The 15930-nt window shown below is 38.2% G+C and overlaps 3 protein-coding genes across 5 annotated transcripts in view; 2 read left to right on the forward strand and 1 right to left on the reverse strand.

Annotated features, from left to right (window-relative positions):
* si:dkey-17m8.1 (C-Jun-amino-terminal kinase-interacting protein 4) overlaps nucleotides 1–1375 on the forward strand; it is an 18122-nt gene extending 16747 nt beyond the window's left edge. For all 3 annotated transcript variants that reach the window (XM_061674480.1, XM_061674479.1, XM_061674481.1), the window contains 2 exons: nucleotides 464–550; nucleotides 652–1375. In XM_061674480.1, coding sequence (XP_061530464.1) covers nucleotides 464–550; nucleotides 652–770 — 206 coding nt within the window. In that variant the 3' untranslated portion in view covers nucleotides 771–1375. The remainder of the gene's footprint in view (nucleotides 1–463; nucleotides 551–651) is intronic.
* LOC133401467 (transmembrane protein 238-like) lies at nucleotides 1024–3020 on the reverse strand. The gene is made up of 2 exons (XM_061674491.1): nucleotides 2524–3020; nucleotides 1024–1889 (listed from the first exon to the last, which is right to left on the reverse strand). The coding sequence occupies exon 2, from the start codon at nucleotides 1885–1887 to the stop codon at nucleotides 1558–1560; it is 330 nt and encodes a 109-aa protein (XP_061530475.1). The 5' UTR covers nucleotides 1888–1889; nucleotides 2524–3020; the 3' UTR covers nucleotides 1024–1557.
* ccdc106a (coiled-coil domain containing 106a) lies at nucleotides 2550–15058 on the forward strand. Its single transcript, XM_061674483.1, has 8 exons — nucleotides 2550–3169; nucleotides 3972–4050; nucleotides 4135–4233; nucleotides 5040–5255; nucleotides 5798–5854; nucleotides 6899–7168; nucleotides 9110–9274; nucleotides 11413–15058. Exons 2-8 carry the CDS (start codon nucleotides 3981–3983, stop codon nucleotides 11727–11729), a joined length of 1194 nt encoding a protein of 397 aa, XP_061530467.1. The 5' UTR covers nucleotides 2550–3169; nucleotides 3972–3980; the 3' UTR covers nucleotides 11730–15058.
* Nucleotides 15059–15930: the final 872 nt, after the last annotated feature.

Below are 15930 nucleotides of genomic sequence, written 5' to 3' on the forward strand. Positions count from 1 at the left end.
TCCAGTATGTATGTATTATTATTTTTTTAAGAATCAGCAGTGCTGGCTGATGTAACCTAAACTATATTAGCGATTTCTTTTATTTATTTATTTTGAGTAATCAGATTTCATATTCATGGTTCTTTCCTCTTGATTGGTTGATCAGAGCAAAACTTGTTACAGCCAACTTAAACTAGCAAAACACATCTGTAGCGATCCGCACACATGAATACATTTAATAATGGTCTCTGGTGAGTGTGATATACATAATTTAAAAATGTTTTTGTCAAGCTAAAATAGTAAATATTGACTTAGAACTGCGTTGGGTGATGTACATGGCACACTTGCGTGCTGCTGTATTGCATTTTTCTTCTTTCTCTAATTGCGACGTGATTGTGGTGTTAGTAAGAGGTGGATTAAGTCAGGTCCACACCAAAAGCCCAGACACCGCCCAGTTTTCAGTGACATTTTTGTCTTGTCTCAGGTTGCTTGATGACGACCACCGGCAGTAACGTGACAAGCTCTCATCTTATCCTCAGCGGGGGGGAGGGCTACATCAACTTCCGCATTGGTGAGTTGAATGACTAAAAAGATCACTTGTTTTTCAGATTCTTTTAAAAATGAATTTATTTGTATTTTTTTTGGGTGACCGTTTTTACACACACCTTCCAGGAGACGACGAGAGCGACGTGTCAGTCGAGTTGTCCCAAGCGACGCCGCAGCGTTTCGAACGCAGTCACATGATCATTTGGCAGAATTCCACCATGCCCGTGCCCAGCTCTGCCCTCTGACATGTCCTGGATACCACAGACTGTCAAATCCTTTGACTACATTCATCCAAAAAGTAGCCTTGTGTGCCTTTGCCGCAGCCAGCTTTATGCAAATATGTCCCAATTCTGTTCCTTGTCTTTATGCCTGATACTTGATAGCATTAGTAATGTTTTGAGTTTAACTGAGATACACTTTAATGCACACATCTGCCAGATCGTTGCATCCATGTGTAATTTCATGGTCGTTATCTGTCCCCAATTTTTGACTCGTGAATGCAAAAGCATCTTCTGTGTATCTATTTTCTTGTAAACTGGAAGCAGGGCATCACTCAATATTCGGATTTCTTTCACCTTTGTGCTTAAAGTACATTGTGAATGAAGTGCACAGTACTCCACATTTTAAAAGTGTGCCAATATGGTATGTAAGTACATATTTATTTCTATGATCATGTTCTTTGGAGCTTTGTTTTAATGTTTTAATATCACCTCTAAAAAACTAGGGGTTCATAATTATTCCATGCATCATATGCAATATGTAAGTGCAATTATGCACATGATTACAACATGCAGGAACCATGGAGAATATAAAATTTATCTTGTACATAAAAATAGTGATTTATTTCATAGCTTCGTTTCTGGCTTGTTTTACTGTGATGACAACACCAGATATTATACAATAGAACGTGTACCTTACGTATCCCTATGTGTTGAAACACTGCAATGTATTGCGTTACAATCACTGTACTTTGTCCTTGTACATAATGGCACTCCTTTGCCTCAGGCAGGGTGTTTGTGCGTGCTCCAGTGTCTATGTCGGACTGCTGCGAGTCCTGGGGAGCCGTATCCTCCTGCTCAGGGATCGGGCCAGGCGGTCTACAGCGCCGCCCATAGCGTCCCCCAGCTCCTTCCTGGAGGTCAGGCCCTCAATATTGCCGCTGTACCACAAGACCCAGCCCGCCAAGGACAGGAGCACCAGCAGAGCTCCCGAGTACACCAGAAAATCCCCAAAGTCTCTTCCTCGGATCTCCAGTGGCGCGAAGACACCCAGCAATAGGGATGTCACGCCCAGCAGGTCCATCACCACAGCAAACACCAGGGCCAGCTTGCAGTGGGACAGACCGTTGTACTTCGGGGCCATTGCTGCACACATGTAGATAGATAGAAACAAAATAGCAGCATTAATCTGGGATTATGGGAAACAAACAAAAACTACAAGATTAAGGTGTTGCAGTGGCATCGCTAGTTTTGACGTTTTGGGTGGGTTAGCCCCCCACCCCAAGACTGCTGCCTATCGGATGGAGGAACAGGCCTTCCCACACCTGTGAATATTCTCAACTTGCGTGTGTGAATATCTTGAAAACTGCGTTATGTTTGTCTCAAAAATAAATACGCATGCCCGCTGATCCACAAATGCACCTTCAACAATTCACAAGCAGGATTAAATATTTCCAAATGATAAATCCTGATTAAATTTGTGAATCTGAAGAATGTGTATATGTTTGTGTAAATTTGAGACAAATCCCACCCCATAAAATAGAGGGGACACAAGCACATTTTACAAACTATGTAGTACAACCAAATAAAACTTTAAAAACTGAACTGAATTGAATAGCAGGCTGAATAATATGTGCAAACATTGGCTTTGTGTCAAACGTGCCACACCTGTCATGCGAGCTTCGGGTGACAATAACTTCCAGATCACAAGCACAGCTCCTAAGTATCCAATAAACACTTACTAACGTCAAAACAAACTTAATTATCATCTAAATCTTACCTTGATGGTGGCCAGATTTTCTAACTTCGGTAACTGAACGTAGTCACAAATAGTCTCTGATACTCCCCAGCACGAATGACTCCCGAGTCCCAGTAAACAGTGAAACCTGACACCCGATCGTCGCCTGCTCTACCTGTCCTGTGGTTTTCTGTGACTCACAGGCGCCGGCAGTCAATTGAGAATAAATAAATAGTAATAAAATAAGATCATTTCTGTACACTAGTAGGTGACAACTTTGGCATAGAACCCGGACAATCTGCTCTTGTCCTCATAGTATTGGAAAAACGTTTACTAGTAGCCTACCACACAGCTGTTCTACTATAGTGCATAGTCGTTTTACTAGTGTGCTGAATTGTCTTATTAGTGAGGACAAAGAGTGTACTACTACATAGACCAGAAGCTGGATAACAAGGATATGGACTAAAGGTTCAAACGGCTTTCCATACGCCACCTGCCCTCTGCTTTGACTCACTGGCAACACGCCGCTTTCCCCTATCGACTCCATCATAGCCGGAAATGACGTCACACATCATGCGATAATAATATTGTTATTGTTAGCTTGCTAGCTCGCGAGATGGCGACATGACAGCGTAATAACGACGTCTTATTACACGTCTATCCTAAGGTTATTACCAGCGTTCATCTGGTACGTACCGTACCCACTTCGGCACTTTTGCAACCCAAATGCTGAGATGTATTGTTCGAGAGACAGAATGAAACACTGAAATGAAGAGAAAAGGATGCTTTGTGATATTATTATTATTATTATTATTTATTTTTTTTTACAGCTACCTCGTCGCTAGCCTTTAAGACAAGCTAGTTTTGATTAGCTCGTGAGCATATTGCCTCAGTACTGTGATGAAAAAATAATAATCCCATAATTATACTTAAATGTCTGTTTAATGTGAGAGCAAACCTAGAATGATAGAAATATCAGTTTACATGGACAAATATCAGCTATGAAAGCCTACAGTCATCGGACACTTCATTAGGCACACGTTTCCAATGGCAGCCAATACAAAGCATCTAAAAATAATAACATCCGTTTTTGTATACAGTATTTATATAGCATATATATGTTTATTAATGCGTTTGTTGTTTGCAGTAGTCTAAAACCTCACTATTTAAATGGTTTTCTATTTTTTGCCCCTTTCATGTGGATAAATAAAATACATTTTAAAATGAAACAGATCCTCATATGATGTACTGCGACTATACAACACAACAAGATATAATTTACAGTTTATACAGATTTTATAATACAGTAATAGCAATTCTGATAGTTTCAATCAAACTTCAGAGTTATTATCTTTCCATTTTTAATACAGCTCTTGTATTGGATCGCATTACGCATGTGTTCAGTATGATAGTGTCATGTAAAATCTGTGTCACTGGAAATAAATACAAAAGAAAAACAATAATCGTCTAATCAAATACTATTTTTCCAGATTTTGGCGATGGAGAACGGAAACAGGTCTGATGCTGCATCCACATCCAAGAACCACACAGGCACTCTACACCTACAGAGTATATTAATAATGTTCTGAATCTTGTACGTGTTCCCTTTGAAATAATATTATAACTAATTGCAGTTCTTTCCCCCTTGTTTAGTTCCAAAAAATGAAGACAATTATGAAATAGCCATGCCGCTGGAGGAAAACAACTTTGAACAGCAAGGATTTTTCAACCAAAGTGACCAAAATTTTGAAGGTGAAAGCCCATTTAAAATTTGGATGTGGACAGTGGTGCCTTGACTTACTAGTTTAATCGGTTCTATGATTACGCTTGAAACCCAAATCACTCGCATCGCCAATCATCTTTCCCCAATGAAATTAATGGAAATGCTTATAATCCGTTCCAGCCCACATTGTGTTCATTCTGGTGTGTGCGCCTTAGTTGTCAGAGGGCGGTATAATACAGACATACAAACAAACACGGAGAAGAGTTTCACAACTAAGTTACTCAGTAAGCTGCAGTAATATTAGTCGATTTTTGCGGAGGATAAGAAAATGTATCCCGGTGAATATTGTTATATTGTCTGTCTGCGTTGCTCCACCGTTTGTGTTCAAACATCTGTCGCTTAAAGGGTTTTCGTATCAATGCTATTCGTTAGCCCATGTATGGCGTTTTTGCTTTGTGTGTTAGCATTAAGATAGCTAACTTACCTAAGGCAAAGTTATGTGGTTGTTTTAAATACTCAGCATGTAATTTAAAAAAAATCTTTAGTTTGATGGTAAAGTTCAACTGGGAGTGGAAATAAACAGCTTGAAGCCATTGGTTTTTAAGAATTGTTCACTTTCTGCCAAAGTGCTGCTTGTTGTGAAATGAGTTGAGTTTGCTGCCACCATCTTGCGTTCGTATCTCCAATCTTTGTTCGCAAGTCAAGACAAAAAAATAAATAAATCATCCAAGCGACAGCTAGTATCTTGAAAAACGCTTAAGGCAAAGTACCACTGTAGTTAGTCCTCGATGTCAACTATTTTCAACTTGGTTAACCAATGTTCACTCCTTTGTAGAGTCGCCGCCATCTGCTGGCCCTTCTCACGTCAACAGCTCCTACATGGTGATCACCAACCTGCGGACACAGCTGCAGATTTCTCTGGAGAAAAACTCCTGGCTTCAGAAAAGAATTGAAGATCTGGAAGAGGAGCGGGATTTCCTGCGGTGCCAGCTTGACTGCTTCATCTCGTCCACAAAGAGCCAGCGACAAGATCAGGGCCAGTACAGTAACGGTAAGAAGAGCAATCAGATGACAGAATACCATATAGCAGAGCTGGACAATATGGCCTTAAAGTAAAATAATAAAAAAATTGTAATTAAAAAAATATATATATTTGTATTTTTATTTACAAACATACGATTTCTCATTTTATAATAGTTTTTTTTGTACTTCACTTAGTATAAAAGTATAGGTCTTTTTTTTTCCTTTTTAGATTTGCTGTCATAGCGACCAATTTCTGTTTTTGCATTTTCTGCACTGTCAATTTGAAATAATGTGCTCTTTTGTGTATGTATTGAAGAAAGGGATGGCAATTTTATTTTTTAATCCAATTCATCAATTAATCAAACAAAAAGTCGACAGAGTAAGCGATTATTAAAATAATCATTAGTTGCAGCCTTTGCAAACATTGGCAGTGTACGTCAGCCGGGAATTGCTTTACTTCACGTGCTACAGTAGCCACACACCCCAAACAAATAAAAATAATCTTGATAAACGTAATCAAACCAGCCCTACCATATAGCCACCGAGATTGTAACAATTTGGCATTTGCAGGTTACGAGTCAAGACGATTCTCTTGGAGGGGAAGAAGAGAGGATGAGCGTCCTGCTGGTTAGTGTGAGAAAATTTCTATGGAAAGCCATTTGAACATTTATTCGACATCTTTGAGAAAAGGTCAATTTACTAGTATGCTCTTTGTCCTCACTAGTAAGACAATTCAGCGCACTAGTAAAATGACTGTGTCTTACTTACAAGGAATGTTTTTCCATTAATAGTGCCACTTTTGGCCTACTAGTATGCAATTAAACATGGTTTGTAAACTACTGTGCTGCACTAGTAACACTACTAGGCACAACTAGTAGGCATGTAAGACACTAGTAGCCTTCTGGACACTACTAGTAGCACCAAAATACCCACTAGTAGTTTTGCCTCACTCATAACATAGTTGTGTGTTGTGTAGTTATTAAAACATGACTCGTCAGACAATTATTCTACGAGTGTGCCCTAGTCATTATACTTGTGCGCTGCATTGTCTTAATAGTGAGGACAAAGACAACTAATACATGGAGGATACTTGATATCCAGCTTATGCACTAGTATGCTCTCTATCCTCACTAGTAGGACTACTTTGGCATACTAGTAGAAGGACTACTACTTCTAGTGAAGCAGTAGATGTTAAGTATTACAATTTTATAATGGCAGAAGTAGTACTACTAGGACACAGGTGTAAAAAAAAATAAAAAAATGCATTTTTGCCTCACTATTATCCTGTAGTTGTCCTACTAGTATGGAAGAATGCTCGTACTAGTCAATGTACTCTAACCTCACTATCAAATATTGTGAATAAATGCTCACTTTGGCATACTAGTAGAACAACTACAGGTTACTAGTGAGGCGGAATTGTGCACTGGTTGACAACTGTGTGCTATAATTATTGCAGGTAGTGTACATCTCAATAAATTAAAATACAGAAAAAAAAAAAAAAAAGTTTCAGTACTCATTCATTTATATAGATTCATTAAACACAGAGTGCAGTAGTACGTTGACCTCAAACTGGATATCAAAGATATTGAATGAATGGTCAAACAGCTTTCCATACAATTTGCAATTTACTGGTGCAATCTTCCCTTATTCATTGCCGTCTTGTTACCATAGAGCAACAGAGGACGGACGCAGCCCACTTACCCTCTCGCCAGTTTCTCCAACGAAGGCCTGCTGCTCCATCTGCGGCTCCCTCCAAAAACCACATTTCCAATCCAATCAGCAATCAGATGGCCTCCATGAATGCACTGCTCACCTCGGCACAATCCGTGGCCCTCCTGCAAGGTCTCACTTCTGCTGGGAATTCAGCCGGTGGCAGCGGCGCCAACAGTGCTCCAAGACCACTGATGAACGACTTGAATGGCAATCGAAATTTAACTCCAGGTAGTACAAATCTAACAGGGTAAATCATCATCGAAATAACAATACAGCAGTGCCCTGAGATACCAGTTTAATTAATTCCGTGACCACGCTCGTAACTCAAAAAAATCGTATCTCAAATCATCGTTCCCAATTGAAATGAATTTAAATGCCATTAATCTGTTTCAGCCCCCCCCAAAAAAAATAATACAAATAATATATTATTTTTAATGTGAAAAATGGCACTCTCTATTTATTGTACTTTATAAAAATCATACAGTAATGGCATAGAGTGATTAAATAGAACTTTAAAAAAGTAAATAGTTTTCGCCACATTTTTTGCCTCAAGCCTATGGATATTGTTACTGCTCCTTCTGGTGTGCACTGCTTGTCCACCTAGTTCCATTATAATACAGGAATAGGGATATACTGAAGAAGAAGATGAGTCTTTATTTGTCATGAACGCATGCACACAAACTCTTTCCACTGCATTTTAAACATCAGAGTAGTGGACACAGCTGTAGTCTCAAACATGAGACATTTTTACAACTATGACCTCGAAATGCCACCTTGTGGTGCAATCTATTAGTTTGTCTGCGATTTTGAAAATATTAGATTCAGTTACACTTTTGAACACAAAAAAGAACATTGACATTTGAACACATTTTTAAATGGAGCATTCACTTACCTGGGTTGTCATGAAGTGATATTTTCAAAATTTTGTACATTTATCATTAGGTCAACATGATATCACGTTTTCCACATACTGTATGTATTCTGTTTACATTACATTAACATACATTATTATTATTTACATTTCATCATGTTTTGTTATCAGTCTATTATTTGTGTAAAGAACAAATATGTGGTTAATTCCAAAATAATGGTCCATGGTTTTAATCAACTTGTTCGAGGAACCATCCAGGAGTCCTGTTGATGCATTCTTTCAAAATTAACAAAAGTAATCAAAATTAAAACAGATGTAATTTGTTATATTACTTTGAGAAAGTAATTGAAATACTTTTTTAACAGAGTAACATATAATTATAACCAACTACATTCTACTTTCCAAAATAATCTCCCTAACAATGCCTGTGAGTATTGCTATGTTACAGTACCTGTCTACAGGTGTTGCAAATTTGCATTGCTTAAAGTTTTATAACACAGTGATACTGATGCTATTCGTTAGCCCGTGTTTGGAGTTTCCCATTATGTTATTTGGTTGTTTCAAGTACACAACATGTAATTCTGATTGTTTTGTTTAGTTTTTGTTAGTTTGTACCCCGCCTCTTTCCCAAAGATAGCTGGGATAGGCTCCAGCACGCCTGCGACCCCTAGTGAGGATAAGAGTTATGGAAAATGAATGAATAAATGTATCTAGGCACCCCAGTGCAGTGTTCCAATCCATATTCGGGAATTTTCAGATTTTTAAAAACTAATAATAGCGCCAAGTTACTATGTTGACGTGAGGGGAAAAGATTCATTTAGTTTGGCCAGCCTTGTCTAACAGAAAAAAAGTGCCATCTTGTGGCATAAGCATATTTTCAGTCATCAGGTTGTCAGTTACAGATTGCAGATTTGCTACTTGTGGCAGGGCACAGTCACTAACACTGTACATATTGTATTGTCCATGTCCATGCATGTGCCTTTAAGAGGGTGGCGTGTGAGGTCTGTGTTTCTGCGTGTGAGTGTCCGGGTGAGCGCTGTGGTAGAAAGCAGCTTCTGCGTGCATGTGCTCAATGTGTTAATTGCGTTTTTCCCATTGTTCAATAAATGGTTGAAAAGTGCATCGGCCACTGTTGCTCTACTTTCCCATGTGTGAGGGCATTACAGTAAGTTGGTACAGTGCAATAACCTATAAAACAAACGATCGCTTCCAAAAAAAACGCAATATTGGAGTATATTGCGTTTTTTATAGTATAGCAAGGGAACACAAGCTTAATTTTCTTTTTCTTTTTTCATCAGATTCGCTTCCACTCTTGGGAGAGTCAGATGAGTACTTGGAGCATGATGGCTACCTAGAAGAGGAGGAAATGATATCAGCGGAGGGTGCCATGCAAGATCCCATTAACAGCAACAAACAACAAGTCAAGAGAAGGCGGATCCGAGGCCTTCGAGAGAGGCAGAGAGGTAAGAAATGAGAGCGCTTACTACATAATCAGCATGTCTTCATGTAGCTAGGTTAATTGTGTTTTGTATAATACACCACATTGATTTGAATCTTTAATTGGAAAGGTTTCACGAAAATATGGGATTTACCATTTAGAAATTACAGCCATTTGTAATGTGGAGTTTCTCCATTTTCAGGGGCTCAAAAGTAGATGGACAATTTGCTCACAAAAGATTAATTGGCCTGGTATGGTTGCTTCACGACAAGCAGTATTCAACTGTTACCATTACAATATGGAAAACTTAACTTATGTAAGTAGTTGAATCCAAATAGTAAAACTCAAATACGATATAGATTTACTACACACATAATTATGAAGCTATAATTCAGTTTGCCGCTAAAAAAACGAAACAAAATTCCCCATCTCAAAAAAATTTAATACTACATAATAAACTAAATTAGTTTTGAGTTAGAAATTGTGTAGGAATTGGCCCTCTGAAATGTGTTTTCTATCTATACTATACAAAGTTTCACTTTTTAATTGCATTACTGAACGAAAATAACTTTTCTACACCATCCTTATTTATTGAGATGCACCTGCATATGTAACTTGGTCCAAATACTTTTTACCTCCTGAAAATTGAGGTACTTTGCATAAATCACCTAAAATTCTGGAATGGTAAATGCCTTATTTTTGTAAAAACAATTTTTTTAACCTGTCCTTTTCAGCTGCTTGGTCATGAAGAATAATGGGTTTGTATGCCTTTTTTATGTCGGAATAGTTTTTCTGCGCAACATGGGAGTTTACACTTAACCCCCTTATATTTGCATTTTTGCATTTGCATATTTGGCAATTTTATGGGGAACCTTTTCTCTGTTTTTTTTCTGAAAATGTCATTTATTTGCTGTTTTTGTGCTCAGGCCAAAGCAATAAAATTTTACTTTGGCGTCACCTGGTGGATTCTTGGTGTTTTTGGTAGGTTGATAATTTATAGTTTTTTAATCTCCGTTAGAGATGTCATGTTTTGTTGGCAGTCCTTGAATGTTCTTCATGCACCGCCAATGAGAAACTGCAAGTATGTTTCTGTTTCTCTACTGATGCAGCTACTAATGCATTAGAGTAGCGTGTAGTCTACTTTCCCTGTTATAATTTGCCAGTACTCCCTCGCATTTATTAATGTGTAAATGCCAAAAGTTTAATGAATTAATACCGTTTGTGTTAAGTGGTACTGTGCATATTTATTTGCCCATGTTTGATGTCACATCAGTTTGTGCTAGTGTGTTTTTAGGATAGTACACTTATATTATTGATGAGCATCATTTAAAGGTGGTTTGTTTATGTTAAATAATTTAACTACAGAATACAGTCATTTATGTAATGTGTTCATATGATTGTGTACATGCTAGATGCTTGATGTTGGTGCTTTATGATCCTCTCTGTTTTAAAGGTCCCATATTTAGGCTATTAAGACCTCCATAGAGTGACTTTTGAACATTGACTTAGTGTAAAAGGTCAATTTCATTAAAAAAAAAACACATTGGTTGTGTCATACGAGTGTCCAGAAAATGCCCCTCTGACAGCGAATCCTGTTTGACCCAGTTTTGTATTCGCTTTGTCCATATTTAGCTAAGAACGCCCCCTTTCCTCTGATTGGTTGCCTCGGTGTAGAAGAACCACTTGTGAGAGCACTCGTGTTTCTTATATTGACAGCGCTGGCTTGGGAGCGGAAAGGGAAGGTGGAGATCTTCGCTAGTGACATAGATAAACTTGGGGAATTCGAATTACCTGATTTAAGGCCTCTTGGCAAAAAAACTTGAAGAATGCGTGGACGATTTTAATTCATATTTCACATATTTACTGAGACACGACAGAGGCTATTGCATCCAAAATACCAGAAAAAGTTGGTATGGCTTTTAAAATATGGGCCGTTGAAGTGCTTTTCCGCCATCTTGTAGCATCAATATGCATTAACAAGCCTAATGTTATTTATTCTCTCTTCACAGCAACATGCTTAAAGTTTACAATTCAACAGTGTCTTGGTTGTAGTATTTTAAATCCATGGTGATGGAGTATAACGGCAACCCTCTCATTGTCTAAATACTGTAAACTCCAATTTGACTGCTATAACTAATTCTCTTTTTATGTTCCATGCTTCAGTAAAAGACGCTGCCGGAGTGCTTTTCCGCTACAAAAAGATCCTCATCACATACCAACGTCTGAAAAACATGTCCAAGGCATTTCAAATCCACGGTGTGGACCGCAACACGGTGGCTTCCACCACGCCCATCGCCGAGCTCCTCCTGGTTGCTCCTGAGAAGATAGCGGTGGTGGGAGAGTTTGACCCGTCCAAAGAAAAGCTTCTGGACTACGCTCGCCGCTGCTACACGGCGCTGGATGACGAGACGCTGAGTAGGGTACAAGCCCTGAAGAAGAACAACCTGCTCCTGCCCATTGCCTACAGGTTCAGACACTGACACAAAAACCATGTCAATGACAAGTGGAGTAGATGGAAGGAAGTCCATAGCCGTTGAGCAGGATTTTGTTCTCTTAGGCCTGATTGACTAAACCCCTCCACACCAAGCGGCTTGGTGGAACACAACTGACTGGACAATCGCGACTCACACCTGTACACTTATATACAATCTATGTATACACTGAACAAAAATATAAACGCAACACGTTTGTTTTTGCTCCCATTTTTCTTGAGCTGGACTCAAAGATCTAAAACTTTTTCTACATACACAAAAGGACATTTCCCTCAAATATTGTTCACAAATCTGTGTTAGTGAGCATTTCTCCTTTGTCGAGATAATCCATCCCATCTCACAGTTGTGCCATAGCAAGATGCTGATCGGACAGCATGATTTTTTTGCACATGTGTGCCTTAGGCTATCCACAATAGAAGGCCACTCTGAAATGTCTGCACATTTCACTTTCACTTTTACTTTATTGTGGAGGTCTGGGGGATCAGAAAACCAGTCAGCATCTGGTGTGATCACCCTTTGCCTCACGCAGTGCAACACATCTTCGCATAAAGTTGATCAGGTTGTTGTGTTTGACCTACGGAATGTTGGTCCACTCCTCTTCAATGGCTGTGCGAAGTTGCTGGATATTGGCAGGAACGCAAGTCGGTTACGACGACGAACTGCAGTCAGGTCGAGACCCCGATAAGGACGACAAGCATGCAGATGAGCTTCTCTGAGACAGTTCCTGACAGTTTGTGTAGAAATTCTTTGGTTATGCAAACCGATTGTTGCAGCAGCTGTCCGGATGGCTGGTCACAGACGATGTTGGAGGTGAAGATGCTCGATGTGGAGGTCCTGGGCTGGTGTGTTTACACGTGATCTGCAGTTGTGAGGCCGGTTGGATGTACTGCCCAATTGTCTGAAACGCCTTTGGAGACGGCTTATGGTAGAGAAATGAATATTCAATTCACAAGCAACAGCTCTGGTGGACATTCCTGCAGTCAGCATGCCAATTGCAGGCTCCCTCACAACTTTGGCATTGTGCTGTGTGATAAAACTGCACATTTCAGAGTGGCCTTTTATTGTGGCCAGCCTATGGCACAGCTGTGCAATAATCATGCTGTCTAATCAGCATCTAGATATGCCACACCTGTGAGGTGGGATGGATTATTTCGACAAAGGAGAAATGCTCACTAACACAGATTTAAAAAAAATTGTGAACAATATTTGAGGGAAATGGCCTTTTGTGTATGTAGAAAAGGTTTAAGATTTTGAATTTCAGCTCACGAAAAATGGGAGCAAAAACAAGTGTTGCGTTTATATTTTTGTTCAGTGTATGTATATATATATATATATATATATATATATATGCGACTATGCGGTGGCCTACTGTATACTCAACTCAACTTTATTTAAAGAGCCGTTTAAAAACTGAACGTTTTTTTTTTTTTAATTGAACTACAAACAACATGGCGTGATTGTCAAGGAAGAGGCGGATTGCCCTGGCTTCTGTCGCTATATCATGATAATACAAAGAGTGGAAATGGGTGAGAAATAAAGGAGAGGGTGTGGATATTTAAGAGGCTGTTGGCATTGCCCCATTTATTGATTGCACTTGAGCAATTCATCGACAGACTCTCCACCCTTCGCTTTTAACCACGAGTTCATATGAAATTAGAAATGTCATTTTGTTGTGAAATCACACGTGTTACAACATCACATTTTTAAACGACATTGCACCATTCACCTGCAATTCCAATTTCGAATCGCACGAAACCTAGTGGCCGATGGTCAGCCATTCATGAAAGTTGTTCCAGAACCCTGCACACCGCATGACAGTCAGTCACGTTCGGTCGTGTCGCTCTGTGTGGCAGGCCTAAAGGTTTGTGCCTGTACAAATAGGCAAAAACTTGATTGTGCATGCTAACAGATCACTATCACTTCAAACATCATTTTGCATTTGCGGTGCTATAGAAAAGGTTCCATGGTGAAAATCATCAGAGCTACCTAAAGTGCAAAACGCTCCTTTAAATAGGGCGGTCTTCTTTTATACCTGTGGTGTAAATCTATTGAATTTAAATCTAGTAAATCTAGTGAATTTAGCCTCCGCTTTTCTGGGATCTTAGTAAGTCAGGCCCCTGGTGTGGCGAAATCTTTTTTTCCCTTCAGACAAACTTGTTCGTGACGAGGATTTTTTTTATCTGTGCAATAAAATGTGACTATTAGTGTCAGCGTTTGTCTTTTATGTAAAAATCATGTTCGTTCCATTAACTCCATATGTGATGTATAAACAATCTCTTTGCAGTATTATTGTCATATTTGGATACAATCAGCAAACATCTGTGTCATTTTTCAAATTTGGACTGCTATTTTTTTTTGCTTCATAATTGTCAGGATCAACAAGCCTTTATTTATTGTTAGTGTTTTGTGTCTACTTGGTTTTTTTTGTCATTCATCTTCAGTTATTCTACCTTGCCTTAATTTAAGTTTTGTCTCTTTGAATTGTGTACCCTTCTTATGGATTCAAATACTGAATATCTTCACATGAATATAATAGAATACTGTATAAGCATCTCCTCTAACATTTCAGGTACTTAATCCTATAAGAATATTTTTGAAGAGCTCTTTTCCTGAACAAGACAAAAGCCACATTTACAAATGATGCCACATGATGTCATGTGTACTGACTATTAACTTTGATTAAAATGTTCAGACTGGACCAAAATATGGTTTGCAAGCATACAATTAATGTTTGTAAAATTTGCAGGCATTAGTAAATCATTTGAGTCATTTTTCTCAAAATAATGGAATAACAGTATTTTGGGGTGGGGAAAAAAACTACACACTAAGTACTGTGGTTTTTCCACGGTTGTTTTAAATCGACATGCAGTTTTTTTGTTTTTGTTTTTTAGATAAGCTCTCAAATTTTAAGAGCGGTGGGATTCATTTTCGGAGTGCTTCAGCACCCACCAAAATGGGCTTGAAACACCCATGGTCCAGGGTGTGCCCTGCCTCTTGTCCAAACTCAGCTGGGATAGGCTCCAGCACACCGGGACCCTCATGAGGATAGATGTCGCAGAAAATGGATCTGGATGTAATGAACTTAACAGTTAAATACAACCGAACTGTACCTGGCTTGTGATTCTTTCATGTACCACAGAGAGAGTCTGCGTACCAGATTTTGAAAATTCAGAAAAAAAATATTTTTAAAATGTGCAAAAATGTTTGGCTGGCCTTGTTCTTCTCTTTTTTAAATTATGTATACAGTATATATCTTTACATTTTTTTGCAAGTACTCTTTATATTAATTCTCATTATGGTACTTGATTTTACTTACACAGTATGGAATAAATTAATGTTAAAATTCAATAAAATGTCTCATTTCTATTGTTAATTTTGTTTCATTTTTTACAATATGCACAATGGCATGTCCTTTATTAGATTCAAACAGTATAGTTTTATTTTTAATCAAATTCAACCTACCTGTTAGTCCAAAGGAGTTTGCGACGGTAATAGATTATTCCCTCTCTTAAAAGGGGTGCAAAGACCAGCCTTTTTTTTTTAATTTTTTTTTTTACCAAATCTGGACCTGAAGGCAACTACAATAGGCAAAGTTTGTCTAGTTACATCGGTGAGAAGTAATAAACACTGGTCTAGTTTTGTTTGACAATTTAAACTGTCAAAGTATCTGGACTCTTGCATACAAATCTCTTCTTACAAATTAAATGAAGGAAATTTATTTTAAAATATAGTAATATCTTGCCAAACATTATCTTCTTAAATTAAAGAAAAATATTTGTTTGATTGTTCGTTTTGTGAAATGTCCTCTACAACACTGGTTTACCTATTCTGGGGTTAAATGCTAGAAAGATGTATCCCTGTATATTATTCACAATAATGACTCTGACTTCACTCTTCATAGAAAAGGCATTGTTTGGCTTCTTCAATTATGATAGCAATAAAACTTAACAAGTATTTGTCATAAATGTAATAATTCTTGCGAAATTTCGTATCCGCAAATACAAATTGATCAAAATCTCTTTTTTTAATTCGTGAGAATGAAACCAGACAATAAATGAGTACCCTATTTAACTCTAAAAACAAAAACCTTTGTTTCGTGGTCTTCGTTTAATGTTTTTATTTAAAATGCTTTTGGCTCCTCTTTTGTATTATTTTATATATTAATTACTATATTGTCTGTTTGTCTATT

Source organism: Phycodurus eques, chromosome 4 (assembly GCF_024500275.1).
Source record: "Phycodurus eques isolate BA_2022a chromosome 4, UOR_Pequ_1.1, whole genome shotgun sequence".
Lineage (NCBI taxonomy): Eukaryota > Metazoa > Chordata > Actinopteri > Syngnathiformes > Syngnathidae > Phycodurus > Phycodurus eques.

Excerpts from the sequence above, each read along its gene's own strand:
- ccdc106a (XM_061674483.1), top strand. The coding sequence starts at position 3,981 with ATGGAGAACGGAAACAGGTCTGATGCTGCATCCACATCCAAGAACCAC. Across the intron at positions 5,855-6,898 it reads AGAGGATGAGCGTCCTGCTG|AGCAACAGAGGACGGACGCA; the intron begins GTTAGTGTGAGA and ends TTGTTACCATAG. Across the intron at positions 9,275-11,412 it reads CCTTCGAGAGAGGCAGAGAG|TAAAAGACGCTGCCGGAGTG; the intron begins GTAAGAAATGAG and ends TCCATGCTTCAG.
- LOC133401467 (XM_061674491.1), bottom strand. The coding sequence starts at position 1,887 with ATGGCCCCGAAGTACAACGGTCTGTCCCACTGCAAGCTGGCCCTGGTG.